The sequence below is a fragment of the Hyla sarda genome, chromosome 5, assembly GCF_029499605.1.
Source record: "Hyla sarda isolate aHylSar1 chromosome 5, aHylSar1.hap1, whole genome shotgun sequence".
Classification (NCBI taxonomy): Eukaryota; Metazoa; Chordata; class Amphibia; order Anura; family Hylidae; genus Hyla; species Hyla sarda.
Window position 1 is genome coordinate 24,373,364 of NC_079193.1, and position 16,617 is coordinate 24,389,980.

Below are 16,617 nucleotides of genomic sequence, written 5' to 3' on the forward strand. Positions count from 1 at the left end.
CATCCCCATCGGACGGTCCCTGCAGCATCAGGCCCGGACCAGCTCACCCTTACTTCTTGCCGAGGGGAGGTGAGTACAAAACAAAAGGGGGGGGGGGGGCGGGGCAGGATGATGACGAAGGCCGCAGTGGTCTTCAACCTGCAGACCTCCAGAGGTTTCAAAACTACAGCTCCCAGCATGCCCGGACAGCCGATGGCTGTCCGGGCATGCTGGGAGTTGTAGTTTTGCAACATCTGGAGGTCCGCAGGTTGAAGACCACTGATGAAGGGATTGACAGGCAGTGATGATGACGGGGGTCTGGATGATTTCATGGGGGGGATGATGTATTTCCCACCCTAGGCTTATAGTGGAGTCAATAACTTTTTTTTTTTTTTTTTTTTTTTTTTTTTTTTTTAACTTTATTTATTTTTCCTTGGGTTTTTAGGGTGAAATTAGGGGCCTCGGCTTATATTCGGGTCGGCTTATACTCGAGTATATACGGTAGTTTTCTACCTTGATATTGCTCTGTATTTTCTACTCAGTCTCAGCCAGATTCACAGACTGGGAAGGGGCGTTCCCCAGCAGGCGTGACATAATCTGAAGCCATACAGGGGAGAACTTCCTCCCTCACTCTGCTACACACAGCCCAGAGCAGTTCAGTGTGATATGAGCTATGATTGGCCAAGGCTGCATTACCCCCCCCCCCCCCCCCCCCCCCCTCAGCACTCCAGACTGCATTTCCTGAGTTTGGACTTCTGCCAGGCCAGTAGAAGTCCACACTATGTATAATATATGGGGGGGGGGGGGGGGATGTGCTCTGAAGAACAAGTAGGGAGACCCCTAGTGGCAGCTTTTTTAAACACAAATAAAACATAGAAAACTTTATTTTTTTAAACAAAGTACATTAGAATGCATAAGGAATGCAATAGCAAAAATTAGTTTTAATGACAGTGCCCATTAAAGCTGGGATTGGTTGCTATTTATCTGAGACAAAATCAGAGATATTTTTGTCTCAAATAGGTTGATAAATCAGGGTCATTACGTCACTCATCTTCTACTGGTTTACAGTCTATATCAGTGGTCTCCAAACTTTCTGCATGCCCAGACAGCATTCTGGGTATGTATATATCTTAAAGGGGTATTTCAGAGGAGAGAATGTTTTCAAATAAACTGGTACCAGAAAGTTATACAGATTTGTAAATTACTTCTATATATAAATCTTAATCCTTCCAGTACTTATCAGCTGCTGTATGCTCCAGAGAAAGTTGTGTTGTTCTTTCTGGGCTAACCACAATGCTCTCTGCTGACACCTCTGTCTGTGTCAGGAACTGTCCAGAGCAGGAGAGATTTGCTGTGGTGATTTGCTCCTACTCTGGACAGTTCCTGACACGGAGAGAGGTGTCAGCAGAGAGCACTGCGGTCAGACTGGAAAGAACTACACAACTTCCTCTGGAGCATACAGCAGCTAAGTCCTGGAAGGATTAAGAATTTTTAATTGAAGTAATTTACAAATCTATTTATCTTTCTGGCACCAGTTGATTTAAATACATTTGTTTTCCTCCGGAGTACCCCTGAAACCTCATAAGGCAGTGTTTCCCAACCAGTGTGCCTCCAGCTGTTGCAAAACTGCAACTCCCAGCATGCCCGGACAGCCTTTGGCTGTCCGGGCATGCTGGGAGTTGTAGTTTTGCAACGGCTAGAGACACTCTGGTTGGTAAACACTGTATGCTAACATTAAAAGGAGGAGTTTCTGTGCAATTTGGGGAGAATATCTAGACATTTGGGGTTCAAATGTTGGTTATTATAGTCCAATAAATTTTTTTTGTTTATTTAAACAAGATACCATTATATTTGCTTATAGATGTGTATACACTAATCGGTATAATATAACAGGCCCTTTGCTTCAAAGTGCATAACCATTTATTCCAATGCAAAAAAAAAATCAATTTTGCAAAAAAATCGGAATGAAACATTGTCTATAACTTTGTGCCTACAGCTCCTATTCAGGTCTATAGTCACCATGGACACAGACTACAAACAAAGCTTGCGTAGTCTGATCCTGCAGTCGTATTGTTATCCGTCTGTCCTTTCCTCTCCGTAATCTACAAAATGTATGTTAGGAAGAAGTAGGGGTGAGATGGAATTAAAGGGGTTCTCCGGTGGAAATTTTTTACATTTTTATTTTTTATTTTTATGAATTGGTGCCAGAAAGTTAAACAGATTTGTAAATTACTTCTACATAAAAATCTTAATCCTTTCAGTACTTATTAGCAGCTGTATGCTACAGAGGAAATTATTTTCTTTTTGGAACACAGAGTTCTCTGCAGACATCATGAGCACAGTGCTGACATCTCTTGTCCATTTTAGGAACTGTCCAGAGCAGCATAGGTTTGCTATGGGGAGTTTCTCCTGCTCTGGAGAGTTCTTTTCTTTTTGAATTTCTTTTTTGTCTTGTCCACAGTGCTCTCTGCTGACACCTCTGTTCGTGTCAGGAACTGTCCAGAGCAGGAGAGGTTTGCTATGGGGATTTTCTCCTGCTCTGGACAGTTCCTGAGACGGGCATCAGATGTCAGCAGAGAGCACTGTGGACAAGACAAAAAAAATAAATTCAAAAAGAAAAGAATTTCCTCTATAGCATACAGCTGCTAATAAGTACTGGAAGGACAAATATTTTTTATTAGAAGTTATTTACAAATCTGTTCAACTTTCTGGCACCAGTTGATTAAAAAAAAAAAAATGTTTTCCACTGGAGTACTCCTTTAAGTTTTGCAGCAGGATCAGACTGCACAGAGTTTCTCTGTAGTCTGTTACCATGGCAACACAAAGGGCTACATAGCTGTAGACATTAAAAATGTAGGATTTTTTTTTAAAATAAAATGAAATGCTAAGTTGCTTCATTCTTCATTGGGGATGCATTGGAATCCATTTGGTTATGAAGGCGGAGCTTCCCTGAATAAATAGAAAATATTAGGAAACAAAACGGAGCATGATAATGTATACCACACACACAGGTCCAAACAAAGCCAGACCTAGCAAAATAGGAATTTTCCTGAGGAAAGGATAAGGGCCTGCAGACGGGCGTACACCCATGTGTCAGCAGCGGGCGGGGGGAGGGGGGGTGAGGTATTCAGTGCAAGTCGTCATTTCACGAGACAATGACATGAACTAGAACGTTTCGCTGGGTTCCATGTTCTTATATATGAACTCCATATTCTTTACCTGAAAAAGGAAAATAAACGTAATGTAAGTAATATGTCATATACACTGTAAAGTGTCCCTTGAGAACAGTGTTTCCGAACCAGTGTGCCTCCAGCTGTTGCAAAACTACAACTCCCAGCATGCTGGGAATTGTAGTTTTGCAACAGCTGGATGCAGACTGATTGGGAAACACTGCTCCAGATCCATTTTCTCATCCTGCAGACATGGAATTTGGAATCCAAAGGAGTTTGGAGGAATACTTTAACCCCTTAAGCTCATTTTAACCAGGCCAATTTTATTTTTGCGTTTTCGTTTTTTCCTCCTCGCCTACTAAAATCCAAAACTCTTTTATATTTCCATCTACAGACCCATATAAGGGCTTGTTTTTTGCGTGACCAATTGTACTTTGTAATGAAAACTCTCATTTTACCATAAAATGTACAGCAAACCCAAAAAATAATTATTTTAGGCAGGAAATTTTAATGAAAACCACAATTTTCCAAATTTTGGAGGTTTTCGTTTTCACACTGTACACTTTACGGTAAAAATAACATGTGTTCTTTATTCTGTGGTTCAGTACGATGAAAACTATGATACCCATGGCTAGATACTTTTATATTTTTGTACCGCTTAAAAAAAATCTAAAACTTTTTAGTCTAATCTAAAACTTTAGTAATCTAAAATCGCTTTATTTTGACCACCTATAACTCTTTCATTTTTCCGTATATAGGGCGGTATCAGGGCTAATTTTTTGCACTGTCATCTGTAGTTTTATTGATACCCCATTTACATATATAAAACTTTTAGATAATTTTTTATTACATTTTTGGGAATAAAATGTGACAAAAAAAGCAGCATTTTTGGACTTTCTTTACGCCGTTCACCGTACGGGATCATTAACATTATATTTTGATAGTTCGGACATTTATGCACGCGGCGATGCCAAATATGTTTATATAAAAAAATTCTAGTTTTTTGGGGGTAAAATGGGAAAATGGACAATTTTCATTTTTATTGGGGGAGGGGATTTTTCACTTTTTTTACTTTTTTTATTTTTACATTTTTCTACTTTTTTTTTTTTTTACACTCTTTAAGTCCCCATAGGGGCTATCTATAGCAATCCTTTGATTGCTAATACTGTTCAGTGCTATGTATAGGACATAGCACTGATCAGTATTATCGTCTATCTTCTGCTCTGGTCTGCTTGATCTCAGACCAGAGCAGGAGACGCCGGGAGATGGACGGAGGCGGGTGAGGTGACCTCTGTCCACCATTACAGAGGATCGGATCCCCGCGGATTACCGCAGATGCCGTGATCTGTACTGATCACGGCATCTGAGGGGTTAATGGCGGACATCTGCGCGATCGCAGATGTCAGCCATTACCGGCAGGTCCCTGGCTGCTGCTAGCCGGAACCTGCCGTGTATGATGGAGCACCGCTCCGATGCTCGCGGTCATACACAGGACGTAAATGTACGTCCTGGTGCACTAAGTACCGCCACACCAGGACGTATGTTACGCCTAGCGCTCCGGGCCCCCGCTCCTCCCCGGAGCGCTCACGGCGTCTTTCTCCCTGCAGCTCCCCGGTCAGTCCCACTGACCGGGAGCGCTGCTCTGTCATGGCCGTTGGGGATGCGATTCGCACAGCGGGACGCGCCCGCTCGCGAATCGCATCCCAGGTCACTTACCCGTTCCCGTCCCCTGCTGTCATGTGCTGGCGCGCGCGGCTCCGCTCTCTAGGGCGCGCGCGCGCCAGCTCCCTGAGACTTAAAGGGCCAGTGCACCAATGATTGGTGCCTGGCCCAATTAGCTTAATTAGCTCCCACCTGCTCCCTGGCTATATCTGGTCTCCTCCCTTGCACTCCCTTGCCGGATCTTGTTGCCCTTGTGCCTAGTGAAAGCGTTTTGTGTGTTTAAAGCCTGTGTACCGGAACTTCTGCTATCTCCCCTGACTACGAATCTTGCCGCCTGCCCTCGACCTTCTGCTACGTCCGACTTTGCTTCTGCCTACTCCCTTGTACCTCGCCTATCTTCAGCAGTCAGAGAGGTGAGCCGTTGCTAGTGGATACGACCTGGTCACTACCGCCGCAGCAAGACCATCCCGCTTTGCGGCGGGCTCTGGTGAAAACCTGTAGTGGCTTAGAACCGGTCCACTAGCACGGTCCTCGCCATCCCTCTCTGGCACAGAGGATCCACTACCTGCCAGCCGGCATCGTGACAACGTACATTTATGTCCGTGGTCGTTAAGGGGTTTAAGGGGTATTCCAGGAATATTTTTTTACTTGACTGTGCTACAGGGGCTGTAAAGTTAGTGTAGTTTATATTACAGTGTCTGTACCTGTGTTTGATGGCTGGTTGCGCAGTTCTTATGTGATATTTGCCCCAATGTTTATTTTTAGTGGTGTACAAAATAAGTATTGTCTAAGGCTTTTCCTGGTTGCAGTGCGGCCTAAGACATTACATCACTAGTCAGGTGTTAAAAGGGAGCCTGTCTGTACTACAATGGATGGAGCGACTGCTGGGTGGGGGGGAAGATCATTCTCCACAGGGCTGCAAGGAATTGTCCCAGGTGTGCTTCAGTGGGTGGGGTGGCTGATGTGTGGGAGGGAGAAAAGTGACCTCACACTTACAAACAAGGGGTGTTGGGACTTGTAGTTGGAGGGAGGGAACTCCAACAGGAAATAGCCATTTAACAAAAATATTACATCTATTTAGCCCCAAGACAAGTACGGATCAGTCCTAAGCATGTCCATTACTGTCTGCCAGGTACTAAAATCCCCTAATGGTGGATAACCCCTTTAAAGTAAAAATTAGATGGAAGTTCTATAAATCTTTATATCTTATACTAGAGGTGGGGGCGGGGGTCACTGTTGTTGCAATACGTTTTGCTATGTATTTTTTTCAGTCAGTAAATTTTGAAAGAAGTTTTTTGCTAGTATTTTTTAAATCAGAGATATACTCCAGCTGTGTACATTCGACGTGCCTAAAAGGCAAGATGTGTACAGAGCCTAAATCCGCAAATTATAAAGGCCTGAAAAAGGCTAAACATTCAATGTTTGATGGGTTTAAACTTTGAATAATATATATATATATACACACACACACACACACACACACGCTAGCATTGCGTCTTCCCACCTAGACGTTGTGGGAGGAAAAAAAACAACATTCTTTGTAAGATTATGCAAGCTGTGTTGCACATATACTGCGTGCCACCCAGCTTTCCCAGTCTCCTGAAGCCCAAGCAGTGATAGGATGCTCGTCCTTCCTGTACTCTTTACTGCAATAGCGCTGCCATGCCCACTCCTTGCCCTCGCACTGATGTGTCCCCCCCCCCTTACTCTTCTCTCACTCAACAATAAATCTGGTCTCCCCCTACATAAATGTGTATGAGGTGCATGAATGTTAATGTAAATATATTTGTGTACATTGCATTATATTTGTTGCATACACTAAAGTCTTATAAATGGCTAATAATTCTGCATTTACTGTACCCAGATGAATGTTGCCTCGGGCACAAGATCCTCCCAACCAATGGTTGCAGAAGTCTCTAGTCCATTTTCCCTCTCCTAGGAGAAGGAGTGGACCTAAACCTGTTAGAGCCAGTTGATGCTTGGTCTCAGCCAGTGCCACATGTCTATCTCCTAGCACCGCTATTGTTAGGCATACGTACACCTAGGCCTCATGTCTTCTATCTAGGTACCTTCCTGTCTACAACCAAGTAACTGCTCCTGCTTCTGTTCTGACCCACACTGGATGTCGTGCTACAGGTTCTACATCTCCAAGAGGGAGAATATTGTCTATGTTAGAGAAAAGGAGACTGAACAAGGACCTCTCTGCAATGCACTTCTTTTTATTGGCCTCTGGTTGGACTCTGCTTCACTGTCACGTTATGAGACGTTTTTCTGCTTACGTCCTTCCTTTCATGTAACATAACAGCAGGATTATACCACAGCACCGTAGCTTACTTCCCCATGAGAGTCCCCGCAGATTAGCATCCTTGGTATATCTTGTATATAAGACTCCATATATACGACATCCAACTTCTTACTCAGTCTGAAAAGGGCCTAGCCCAAAACATTGCTATGACTAATACGTTGCGACACTTCGCCTGAACTGCTTCTGATTTCTTCTTGATGCATATTCAAGTGCATTTTGATGCCAGTGGTAGAGATGGCACAATGCCCTCCCATCATACAGACTGCCCATACCCTGGCAAACACCTCATATTCCTGGTGCTCGGGGGATAGAGCGGTAACTATTGGACTTGTTCTCATATACGTCCCTCAATGTGGGCTTCACCGATACAAGGAAACCCTCCATAGTTACACAATATGGCTTTAAAGGGGTACTCCGGAGAAAAACTATATATTTTTAAATCAACTGGTGCCAGAAAGTTAAACAGATTTGTGAATTACTTCTATTTAAAAATCTTAACCCTTCCACTACTTATCATCTGCTGTATGCTCCACAGGAAGTTCTTTTCTTTTAAAATTTCTTTCCAGTCTGATCACAGTGCTCTCTGCTGACACCTCTTTCTGTCTCAGGAACTGCCTGGAGCAGGAGAGGTTTGCTATGGGGATTTGTTCTGTCCATGTCAAGAACTGTCCAGTGCAGGAAGTGTCAGCAGAGAGCACTGTGGTCAGACAGAATGGAAATGTAAAAAAAGAAAAGAACTTCCTGTGTAGAAGTGCTCTCTGCTGACATCTCTGTCCATTTTAGGAACTGTCCAGAGTAAAAGGAAATCCCCATAGCAAACATATGCTGTTCTGAACAGTTCCTAAAATGGACAGAGATGTCAGCAGAGAGCACTGTGCTCGTGATGTCAGCAGACAGCTCTGTGTTTCAAAAAGAAAAGAATTTCCGCTGTAGTATTCAGCAGCTAATAAGTACAGGAAGGATTAAGATTTTTTAATAGAAGTAATTTACAAATCTGTTTAACTTTCTGGCACCAGTTGATTTAAAAAAAAAAAAAAAAGTTTTTCACCGGAGTACCCCTTTAAATTTAGGGCTGAGGATTTTTCCCATTCATATAGAAAAGGACGTTTCGTCTTTCAGGCGTCTCATAATGTTTCCAGTTTTAGGGAAAGGAAATTATATGTTACAGATCTGCTCTGACTACATTTACGCGATATACGATACCTTCTTTTGTTGCTGATAACAAAGGGGACTAGTTATTATCTGACGTTGTTTATTTGCCCGGCTAAGCTGTACAATATTTATTCAGTGACGGCAAATAATCCATGATGATTGTAACAGTGTTTATTAGAGCGGAGGGGTAACCTGTGATGGACCTTGACTTGTAGAATAAGGAAACTGCATGCACAGCAATTCCCTAATGTAGAGTACTAACGTTCCCTGAATTTATAGAGTCGTTCTGAGGTTATGTCTCGAAAAGAGTCCACAGATCTGGAGCCACCCTGGCTAGGAACACTGAATGCGTTGCACTGCCCCAGCACTGCTGAACAAGTTACTGTTCACACTCGGTCCCTATACCTGTACAGGAACCACAACACTATCCCATTATGCTTGCAGTGCCCAGGTCCAAATAGCAACAAAATGTATACTGTATATAGATAGACAAGTGGCACTCACCGAGAATGATGATAATTCTATTTTCTTCAATCAGGTGCATACATACTAAAAGCAGGGAGTAACACAGATGGCAGGGGCATTCGCCCCTGCCATCTGTGTTATACCCTGCTTTTACAATGAATGGACCTGATTGAAGAAAAAAGAATTATCATTGTTTTCGGTGAGTGCCACTTGTCTATCTATATACAGTATTGCACTTAGCGTTCCCTCTACCGCTTCATAGTCTGAACTGGGGTGTTCGCCCCTTCCATCTGTGTTACTCCCTGCTTATATTATGTATGGACCTGATTAAAGATTAAAAAATGATCATCGCTCTCGGTGAGTGCCACTTGTCTATATACCACATTGCACTTAGCGTTCCCTCTACCGCTTTATATTCTGAACTGGGGTGTTCGCCCCTGCCATCTGTGTTACTCCCTTCTTTTATTATGAATTGACCTGATTGAAGAAAAAATAATTATCATCATTCTTGGTGAGTGCCACTTGTCTATCTATATACTGTACTGCACTTAGCGTTTCCTCTACCACTTCATAGTCTGAACTGGGGTGTTCGCCGCTGCCATCTTTGTTACTCCCTGCTTATATTATGTATACACCTGATTGAAGATTAAAAAATTATCATCGCTCTCGGTGAGTGCCACTTGTCTATCTATATACCACATTGCACTTAGCATTCCCTCTACCGCTCCATAGTCTGAACTGGGGCATTCACCCCTGCCATCTGTGCTACTCCCTGCTTTTATTATGAATGGACCTGATTGAAGAAAAAAAAATTAGCATTGTTCTCGGTGATTGACACTTGTATATCAATATACCGCATTGCACTTAGCGTTCCCTCTACCGCTCCATAGGCTTAACTGGGGTGTTCCCCCCCTGCCATCTGTGCTACTCCCTGCTTATATTATGTATACACCTGATTAAAGACTTATTGTTCTTGGTGAGTGCCACTTGTCTATCTATATGCCACATTGCACTTAGCATTCCCTCTACCGCTCTATAGTCTGAACTGGGGCATTCACCCCTGCCATCTGTGTTGCTTCCTGCTTTTATTATGTATGCAAATGATTGAAGAAAAAAGAATTATCATTGTTCTCGGTGAGTGACACTTGTCTATCAATATACCACATTGCGTTTAGCATTCCCTCTACCGCTCCATAGGCTTAACTGGGGCGTTCGCTCCTGCCATCTGTGCTACTCCCTGCTTATATTATGTATACACCTGATTAAAGATTTATCATCATTCTTGGTTGTGACATGCTGCGCTCCGGCCATAGATACCGGCCGTGAGCACAGCATCCCCATGTCCCCGACTGCCGGTGGGGCCGGGATACACATCGCAGGATGTGCCAGCAAGCGAATCCCAGCACGTCTCCTACCTCACTCCGCTCCTGCAGCTGCTTCCTCTCAGCCCCGGCGCGCGCGTCCCCGTTCCTTAGGGCGCGCGCGCCAGAGCTTTGAAATTTAAAGGGCCTGTGCGCCCATAATTAGTGAATTCACCTGTCACCATGTTATAAGTTATTTGCACCTCCCACGCCCCTTGCCAGATGTTCAGTGCTTATTGCCTAAGAGAAAGCGTTCCCATTGCCTGTTTTGCCTACCCGTGTTTCCTGACCTTCCTGCTACGTTCCTGCTTCCTGCCTAGACCTTCTGCTACGTTGACTACGCCTCTGCCTCATCTTTTCTCGTGCATGCACTGATCCCGATACCTAATTAGGAAGGGGGCAGATACTCATCTGATACGGGGTCCGGTTCCGATCCATTTCAATGGCAGATGTTGGGGGATTTTTGTGGCTGCTTTGTGGCTATTATTCATAAAAGAAGGCACAGCGGTGTGCGAGATACACCATGCTTTAGTTGATTTTCATTAATATAAGCAATATAGTACTTCAGAAACAGTTCGCCTTCCTATGATTGATTCCATATTTTATCGGGTCACCTTTCTATAATATAAGACCTATCAGGGTGCAGAATATACAGTTTTACACAGACCTCTAGAACCTTCAGTTGCCCAAAGGTTCTTTTGGTCATAAAAGGCGGAGACTAGAACTATAGATGGTGCATGATAGTTGGAGACCCTGTTAGAGATTTTTCACTGGGCCTAGGAGCCTCATCATGGCCATGTCCTTGTACCCATGGACCTGGTAACACTTACGGTTGTGGATCATTTTGTATTTGCTCCGGGACAAACTGTATAACTTCATAGATGGTGCCATTGATATCCTGGACTTGCAGAGAATTTGAAGAAGGTGTTATTACCTGTACAGGTGGAAATACAGCGTGTTAATAAAGAGATCGATTTTCTGTAAATTAAGAAGATGACAACATTGAAGGGGAACTCCGGTGGAAACAAGTGGAAAATAAATGTTTTCAAATCAACTGGTGCTAGAAAGTTAAACCGATTTGTAAATGACTTCTATTAAAAACTCTTAACCCTTCCAGTACTTATCAGCTGCTGTATACTACAGAGGAAGTTGTGCAGTTCTTTTCAGTCCGACAACAGTGCCGTGTCCTCTGTCCGTGTCAGGAGCTTTCCAAATTTGAAGCATATCCCCATAGAAAACCTCTCCTGCTCTGGACAGTTCCTGACACGGACAGAGGTGTCAGCAGAGAGCAATGTTGTCAGACTGGAAAGAATTTCACAAATTTCTCTGTAGTATATCTGTAGAATACAGCAACTAATAAGTATTGGAAGGGTTAAGATTTTTAAATAGAAGTAATTTACAAATATGTTTAAATTTCTGGAGTCAGTTGATTTGAAAACATTTTTTTTCCACCGAAGATCCTCTTTAATGCTGTTGTATTAAATAAATAAGTAAATGATTGTGTAGTACAGAGTGATAGTACCTTTTCTAGGTGTCTTACATACAACAGTGACATAAAGAGCTGCATTCAAAATTCTGCTGGTTGTCTGCTACCTTTCGGATTGTAAAGCTCACAATACACATTAGATGTATGTCAACCAGAAACAGCTGATGTGTGTCAGTAGGACCAGCCAACCGTCTAATGTTTATGTATGTTGACATTAGTGTGCAAGGAATACCTGATCACTTTGTGACGCCAGGGCACCGTTAGCCTATACATGGTACGAGGTAGAGACAGCTTCTCCTGGGCCAGACACGGGGAGTAATGAAACACACCGATGTTGGGTTACGGATAACTGTCTTTACTGAGCTGGTGCAGATGTTATTACACGCAGACAGTATGGAGCAGAGTGGAGAGGATGCAGTGTAACCCCTTGGGAGCCCTGTTGCCTTGCTGGGACTTATGGTGCTTTTTACCCACTTGATTATGAGAGATTGAAGATTCTCCAGGCCAGCTAGGGTTCTGACAAGGTCCAACAACTTTCTCCGCCAGGGCTTGACTTTCCACTGTATGGGGGATCACTTGCAGAAGGGCTGGATAGGATTGAGAAGAGATTTGTTCTGTGGCCTCCTTCAGGATTTCTCCACACGCCGCTTCACTTCTTTACCATACTTGAGCTCAGCATACAGCTCTAGGCTGAATCCTCAACTGGGGCAACTCCTCCCCCACTACACTATATACTACAGAATTTAGGGGTTCCCATTGGGCAGGCAGGGTCACATGGTTTACACTGCTCCTCACTCTATAACACACATAAATAACATATTTTACAGTGCATATAGGAAACTTAAATGAATATGAGATAAAGTGCTCAAACATATTAAATAGGACGGACAGTTTCTTAGTAGGCCCAACACCTGTCCGTCAGGCATGCTTGAGGAGATCCGCAGCCCATAGGACAGCCTTTGGTGCTGGGACACCACATATGGTGGCCTCCCAATTATTCCTCAACAGCAGATATGGGATTGATGAAGATCTGACATGTTTTCATTCACTGATCGGGATGGAAGATAAGTCACCACTAAAGATGTCTGGCAGCAGCCTTCTCCCCTCTGTATTCACATCATAGGAATGTTTGGCCAAGCGTTCATGTGTAGGGGGGATAGGGAGAGGTAGTCGTCAGCAGAATGAGCATTTGTCCAACACCTATCTTATATGTATGGGTGTATGGCCAGCTTAAAGGGGTACTCCGGTGGAAAACATTTTTGTTTTTAAATCAACTGGTACCAGAAAGTTAAACAGACTTGTAAATTACTTCTATTAAAAAAACATAACCCTTCAAGTACTTATCAGCTGCTGTATGCTCCACAGGAAGGTCTTTTCTTTTTGAATTTCTTTTCTGTCTTACTGAAGTGCTCTCTGCTGACACCTCTGTCCATGTCAGGAATTGTCCAGAGCAGGATAGGTTTGCTATGGGGATTTGTTCCTGCTCTGGACAGTTCCTGACATGGACAGAGGTGTCAGCAGAGAACACTGTGGTCAGACAGAAAGGAAATTCAAAAAGAAAATAACTTCCTCTGGAGCATACAGCAGCTGATAAGTACTGAAAGGATTAAGATTTTTAAATAGAAGTAATTTACAAATCCGTTTAACTTTCTGGCACCAGTTGATTAACAAAACATTTTTTTCCCCCACCGGAATACCCCTTTTAGACCCCTCATCATCCTGATTTCCCTTGCTAGTCCTGCAGAGTGAGAGATGCTCTTTGTAGCATCTCTTCTCTCTGGATAATGTTACTCACCTTGCCCAGTCCCAGTGGTCAGTCCTTCCAAGACACAGCCGCCAGCTCCATAGCCACCAGCTCCTCAGCCGCCAGCTCCATAGCCGCCTTGCTCTATAGCCGCCTTGCTCCATAGCCGCCAGCTCCACAGCCACCAGCTCCATAGCCACCAGCTCCACAGCCACCAGCTCCACAGCCACCAGCTCCACAGCCACCAGCTCCACAGCCACCAGCTCCACAGCCACCAGCTCCATAGCCGCCAGCTCCATAGCCGCCAGCTCCATAGCCGCCTTGCTCCATAGCCGCCTTGCTCCATAGCCGCCTTGCTCCATAGCCGCCTTGCTCCATAGCCGCCTTGCTCCATAGCCACCAGCTCCATAGCCGCCTTGCTCCTGTCTTCAGCTATGGCCCTGCTGGGTCTGGAATCTGCCTGTCATCCCTTATAGGTACCTCCTTGTGTGGCCCATGTTCCTGATTCCTAATACTACCTTTGATCTTGATCCTGACCTAATCATTGTCCTTGTTCCTGGATTACACTTGTGTCTCTCATCCTTTGCATTGTCCCCTTGGTCATGTGGTTCCACTCATAGTATCGGGTCTTGGCTTGTCTTCTGACTAGATTTCTTCTGGCTTGTTTGGCTACTTTCTGATTTTGTCATAAGTTATTTGTACGAATTCTGAGGACTGCAACCTGGAAATTCACTGAGGCAGTCCATAAAGGCAGGGCAATGTGAATATTCTATAAATCCCATACCCAAGTCTAGCCAATGCCAAACCTTTTGTGGCTCAGAGGATCCACTTCTCTGGAAAATGTTTAACATCTTATAGATAACCATCCTGGATGGTGGACCCTTCTGTTTACTCCTAAATTTCTAAACAGAGTATTTGTAGAACTCCGTGGTTGTATAATATCAGGCTTTTATAGGGAGGATTAGGGTAGTGGATAAAAAGCCTTTAAAGGGGTCATCTGGTTAGGACAGTCCTATTTCATATGGCTATTTGGGTATATGGATTTCATTTTAGTTGGGTCTTTCATTTAGAACTCACTCAATGAGTAACAGCCTAAAGGATTTAACCATTTATTTCATTGAGTCTCGCACAAATTCTCATTTCTCAGTTCAGATAAGAAGGCTCTTCCTCTATTTTGTAAAAATATCATTAAAATATTTGTTGAAAATATATCAAGTACATAACGAAAACCTCCGTCAGCTTCTTAAACTACATGCAGCCCCCTCATGTATAGTATATAAATATCTCATCCTGTTATGTATCACAGATTTGGAGAGAACTGCTGCCTGTGTCACAAGGCTTACTGCAAAAGTTTTTCCTCCAGCTCTGAGCCCTGCGCACACAGCTGTCAATCAAGGAAGTGTGTCCATGACATAGGTGATGACTCATGGACACAGCAGGACTAGTATGTGTCCATGCAGGTGGGGGGGGGAGTTGTTTGACTGGCTTTTTCTGTATGAAATACTGAAAATTTTCTAATGAAAGCAACTGCAAAACCTATTGGTTATACATGCTTTACAACAGATCAAAAGTTTTTGTATCTGACAGTGCCTATTTAAATTTGGCATTGGGCTAAACAAGACCGCGAAGTCTAAGAGTTGGTGAGTTCTTCACCCTTATCCCCTGCAAGCACATATTGACTTTCCCCAAGTCGCTAATTCCAGAGTAGTGTCTATCAGTAACCTGACACAAGCGACACAAAGGGTACTAATTCAACGTACCAAGGCAGCAGACATAGTCGGGCAAGAGAGGCAAAGTTATGGCAATATGATATTAAAGAGTCCTCTGGTGGAAAACTATTTTTTTTTTTCAAATCCACTGGTTCCAGTAAATTAAACCGATTTGTAAATTACTTCTATTGAAAAATCTTAATCCTTCCAGTACATACATAAGCTGCTGTATGCTACAGAGGAATTTAGTGCTCTCTGCTGCCACATCTGTCCCTGTCAGGAACTTTCCAGAGTAGGAGCAAATCCCTATAGTAAACCTCTCCTGCTCTGGACAGTTCCTGAGACCGACAGAGGTGTCAGCAGAGAGCACTGTGGTGAGATTGGAAAGAACAACACAACTTCCTGTGGAGCATACAGCATCTGATAATGCTGAGGTTGTGACATCACAACCACGCCCCCTTGTGACATCAGGCCTCCACACCATCAATGCAAGTCTATGGGAGGCCTGATGTCACAAGGGGGCGTGGTTGTGATGTCCCCTCCCATAGACTTGCATTGAGGGGGCGTGGCGTGACATCACTACCCCTGCAGCCCGCACCCAGTGTTCGGAACTACGGTAAATGTTCTAGATGCTGGGGCAGCAAAGTACCCTTTAAGATTTTTTTTATAGAAGTAATTTACAAATCTGTTTATCTTTCTGGCACCCGTTGATTTAAAAAAAAAGGTTTTCCACGGGAGTACCCCTTTAACTTTCTGGAACTAGTTGATTTGAAAAATATTGTTTTCCACCGGAGAACCCCTTTAAAACAGAAAGTTGAGCGTCTGGAGTTGTTTTAGTACAGAATTCAAGCAGACATTCAGGACAGGCAGAAAACAGGAAGATGTAGTCAGGATTCAGAAACTAGTCAGGTCAATGCCAGTAGATAGTGAACAGACAAGCACCTTTTCATAGATCAGGTAGCCAAAGGGCAATGAGCGATGGGGGGAGGGTATTTCAAAAGCCTAATACACGTTGGCAATGTATGAATCAGCAGTGCATTGGCGCCCTTGGCCTTTAAAGATGCCACAGTCAACAAATGTGCTGGTAAATACCAATGGTAGAACCATGTGTGGAACGGCAAGTAAGGTCTGCACCAAATACATGCGGACTTTAAGGCTTTCAGTACTTAATATTATACAGTAAGTGATACCTTGGGCGAGATCTCTTCTGCCTGACTTTTTCCTTTTTTCAAGGTTGACGCCTATGGATTTATGGTCTACTCGGGACAGTTTTGTATGTGGGTGGTGTTATTGTGTCTTTATAATTGTTAAAATGCAATAAAAATAATAAAAGATTTGAGTGATTAGGGGAAAAAGTGCCATCGAGTGCCTGTAATGTCATGACAGCGGCCCATGATATGTATGGCCAATAAAGTAATATATATGTGTGTCTGTAAGCAGGGTTTAAATATGTAGTTCACGGCATCGATATATAAACTTGATAGGTATATGTGCAGGTCAGTGATACAGTATCCTGAAGAAGTTACTGTGATGTTACCTTCCGTTTGTATGTTATTTTAGGATATTCTGGGGTTTTGACTACCA

General features: G+C 43.5%; 1 protein-coding gene across 1 annotated transcript in view; it reads right to left on the reverse strand.

The window, feature by feature from the left end:
• Positions 1-1,674: 1,674 nt before the first annotated feature.
• HEPACAM2 (HEPACAM family member 2) overlaps positions 1,675-16,617 on the reverse strand; it is a 132,056-nt gene continuing 117,113 nt past the window's right edge. The window contains exons 9-10 of the mRNA XM_056519011.1: positions 10,925-11,028; positions 1,675-3,198 (exon numbers count right to left, since the gene is read on the reverse strand). Coding sequence (XP_056374986.1) covers positions 3,195-3,198; positions 10,925-11,028 — 108 coding nt within the window. The 3' untranslated portion in view covers positions 1,675-3,194. The remainder of the gene's footprint in view (positions 3,199-10,924; positions 11,029-16,617) is intronic.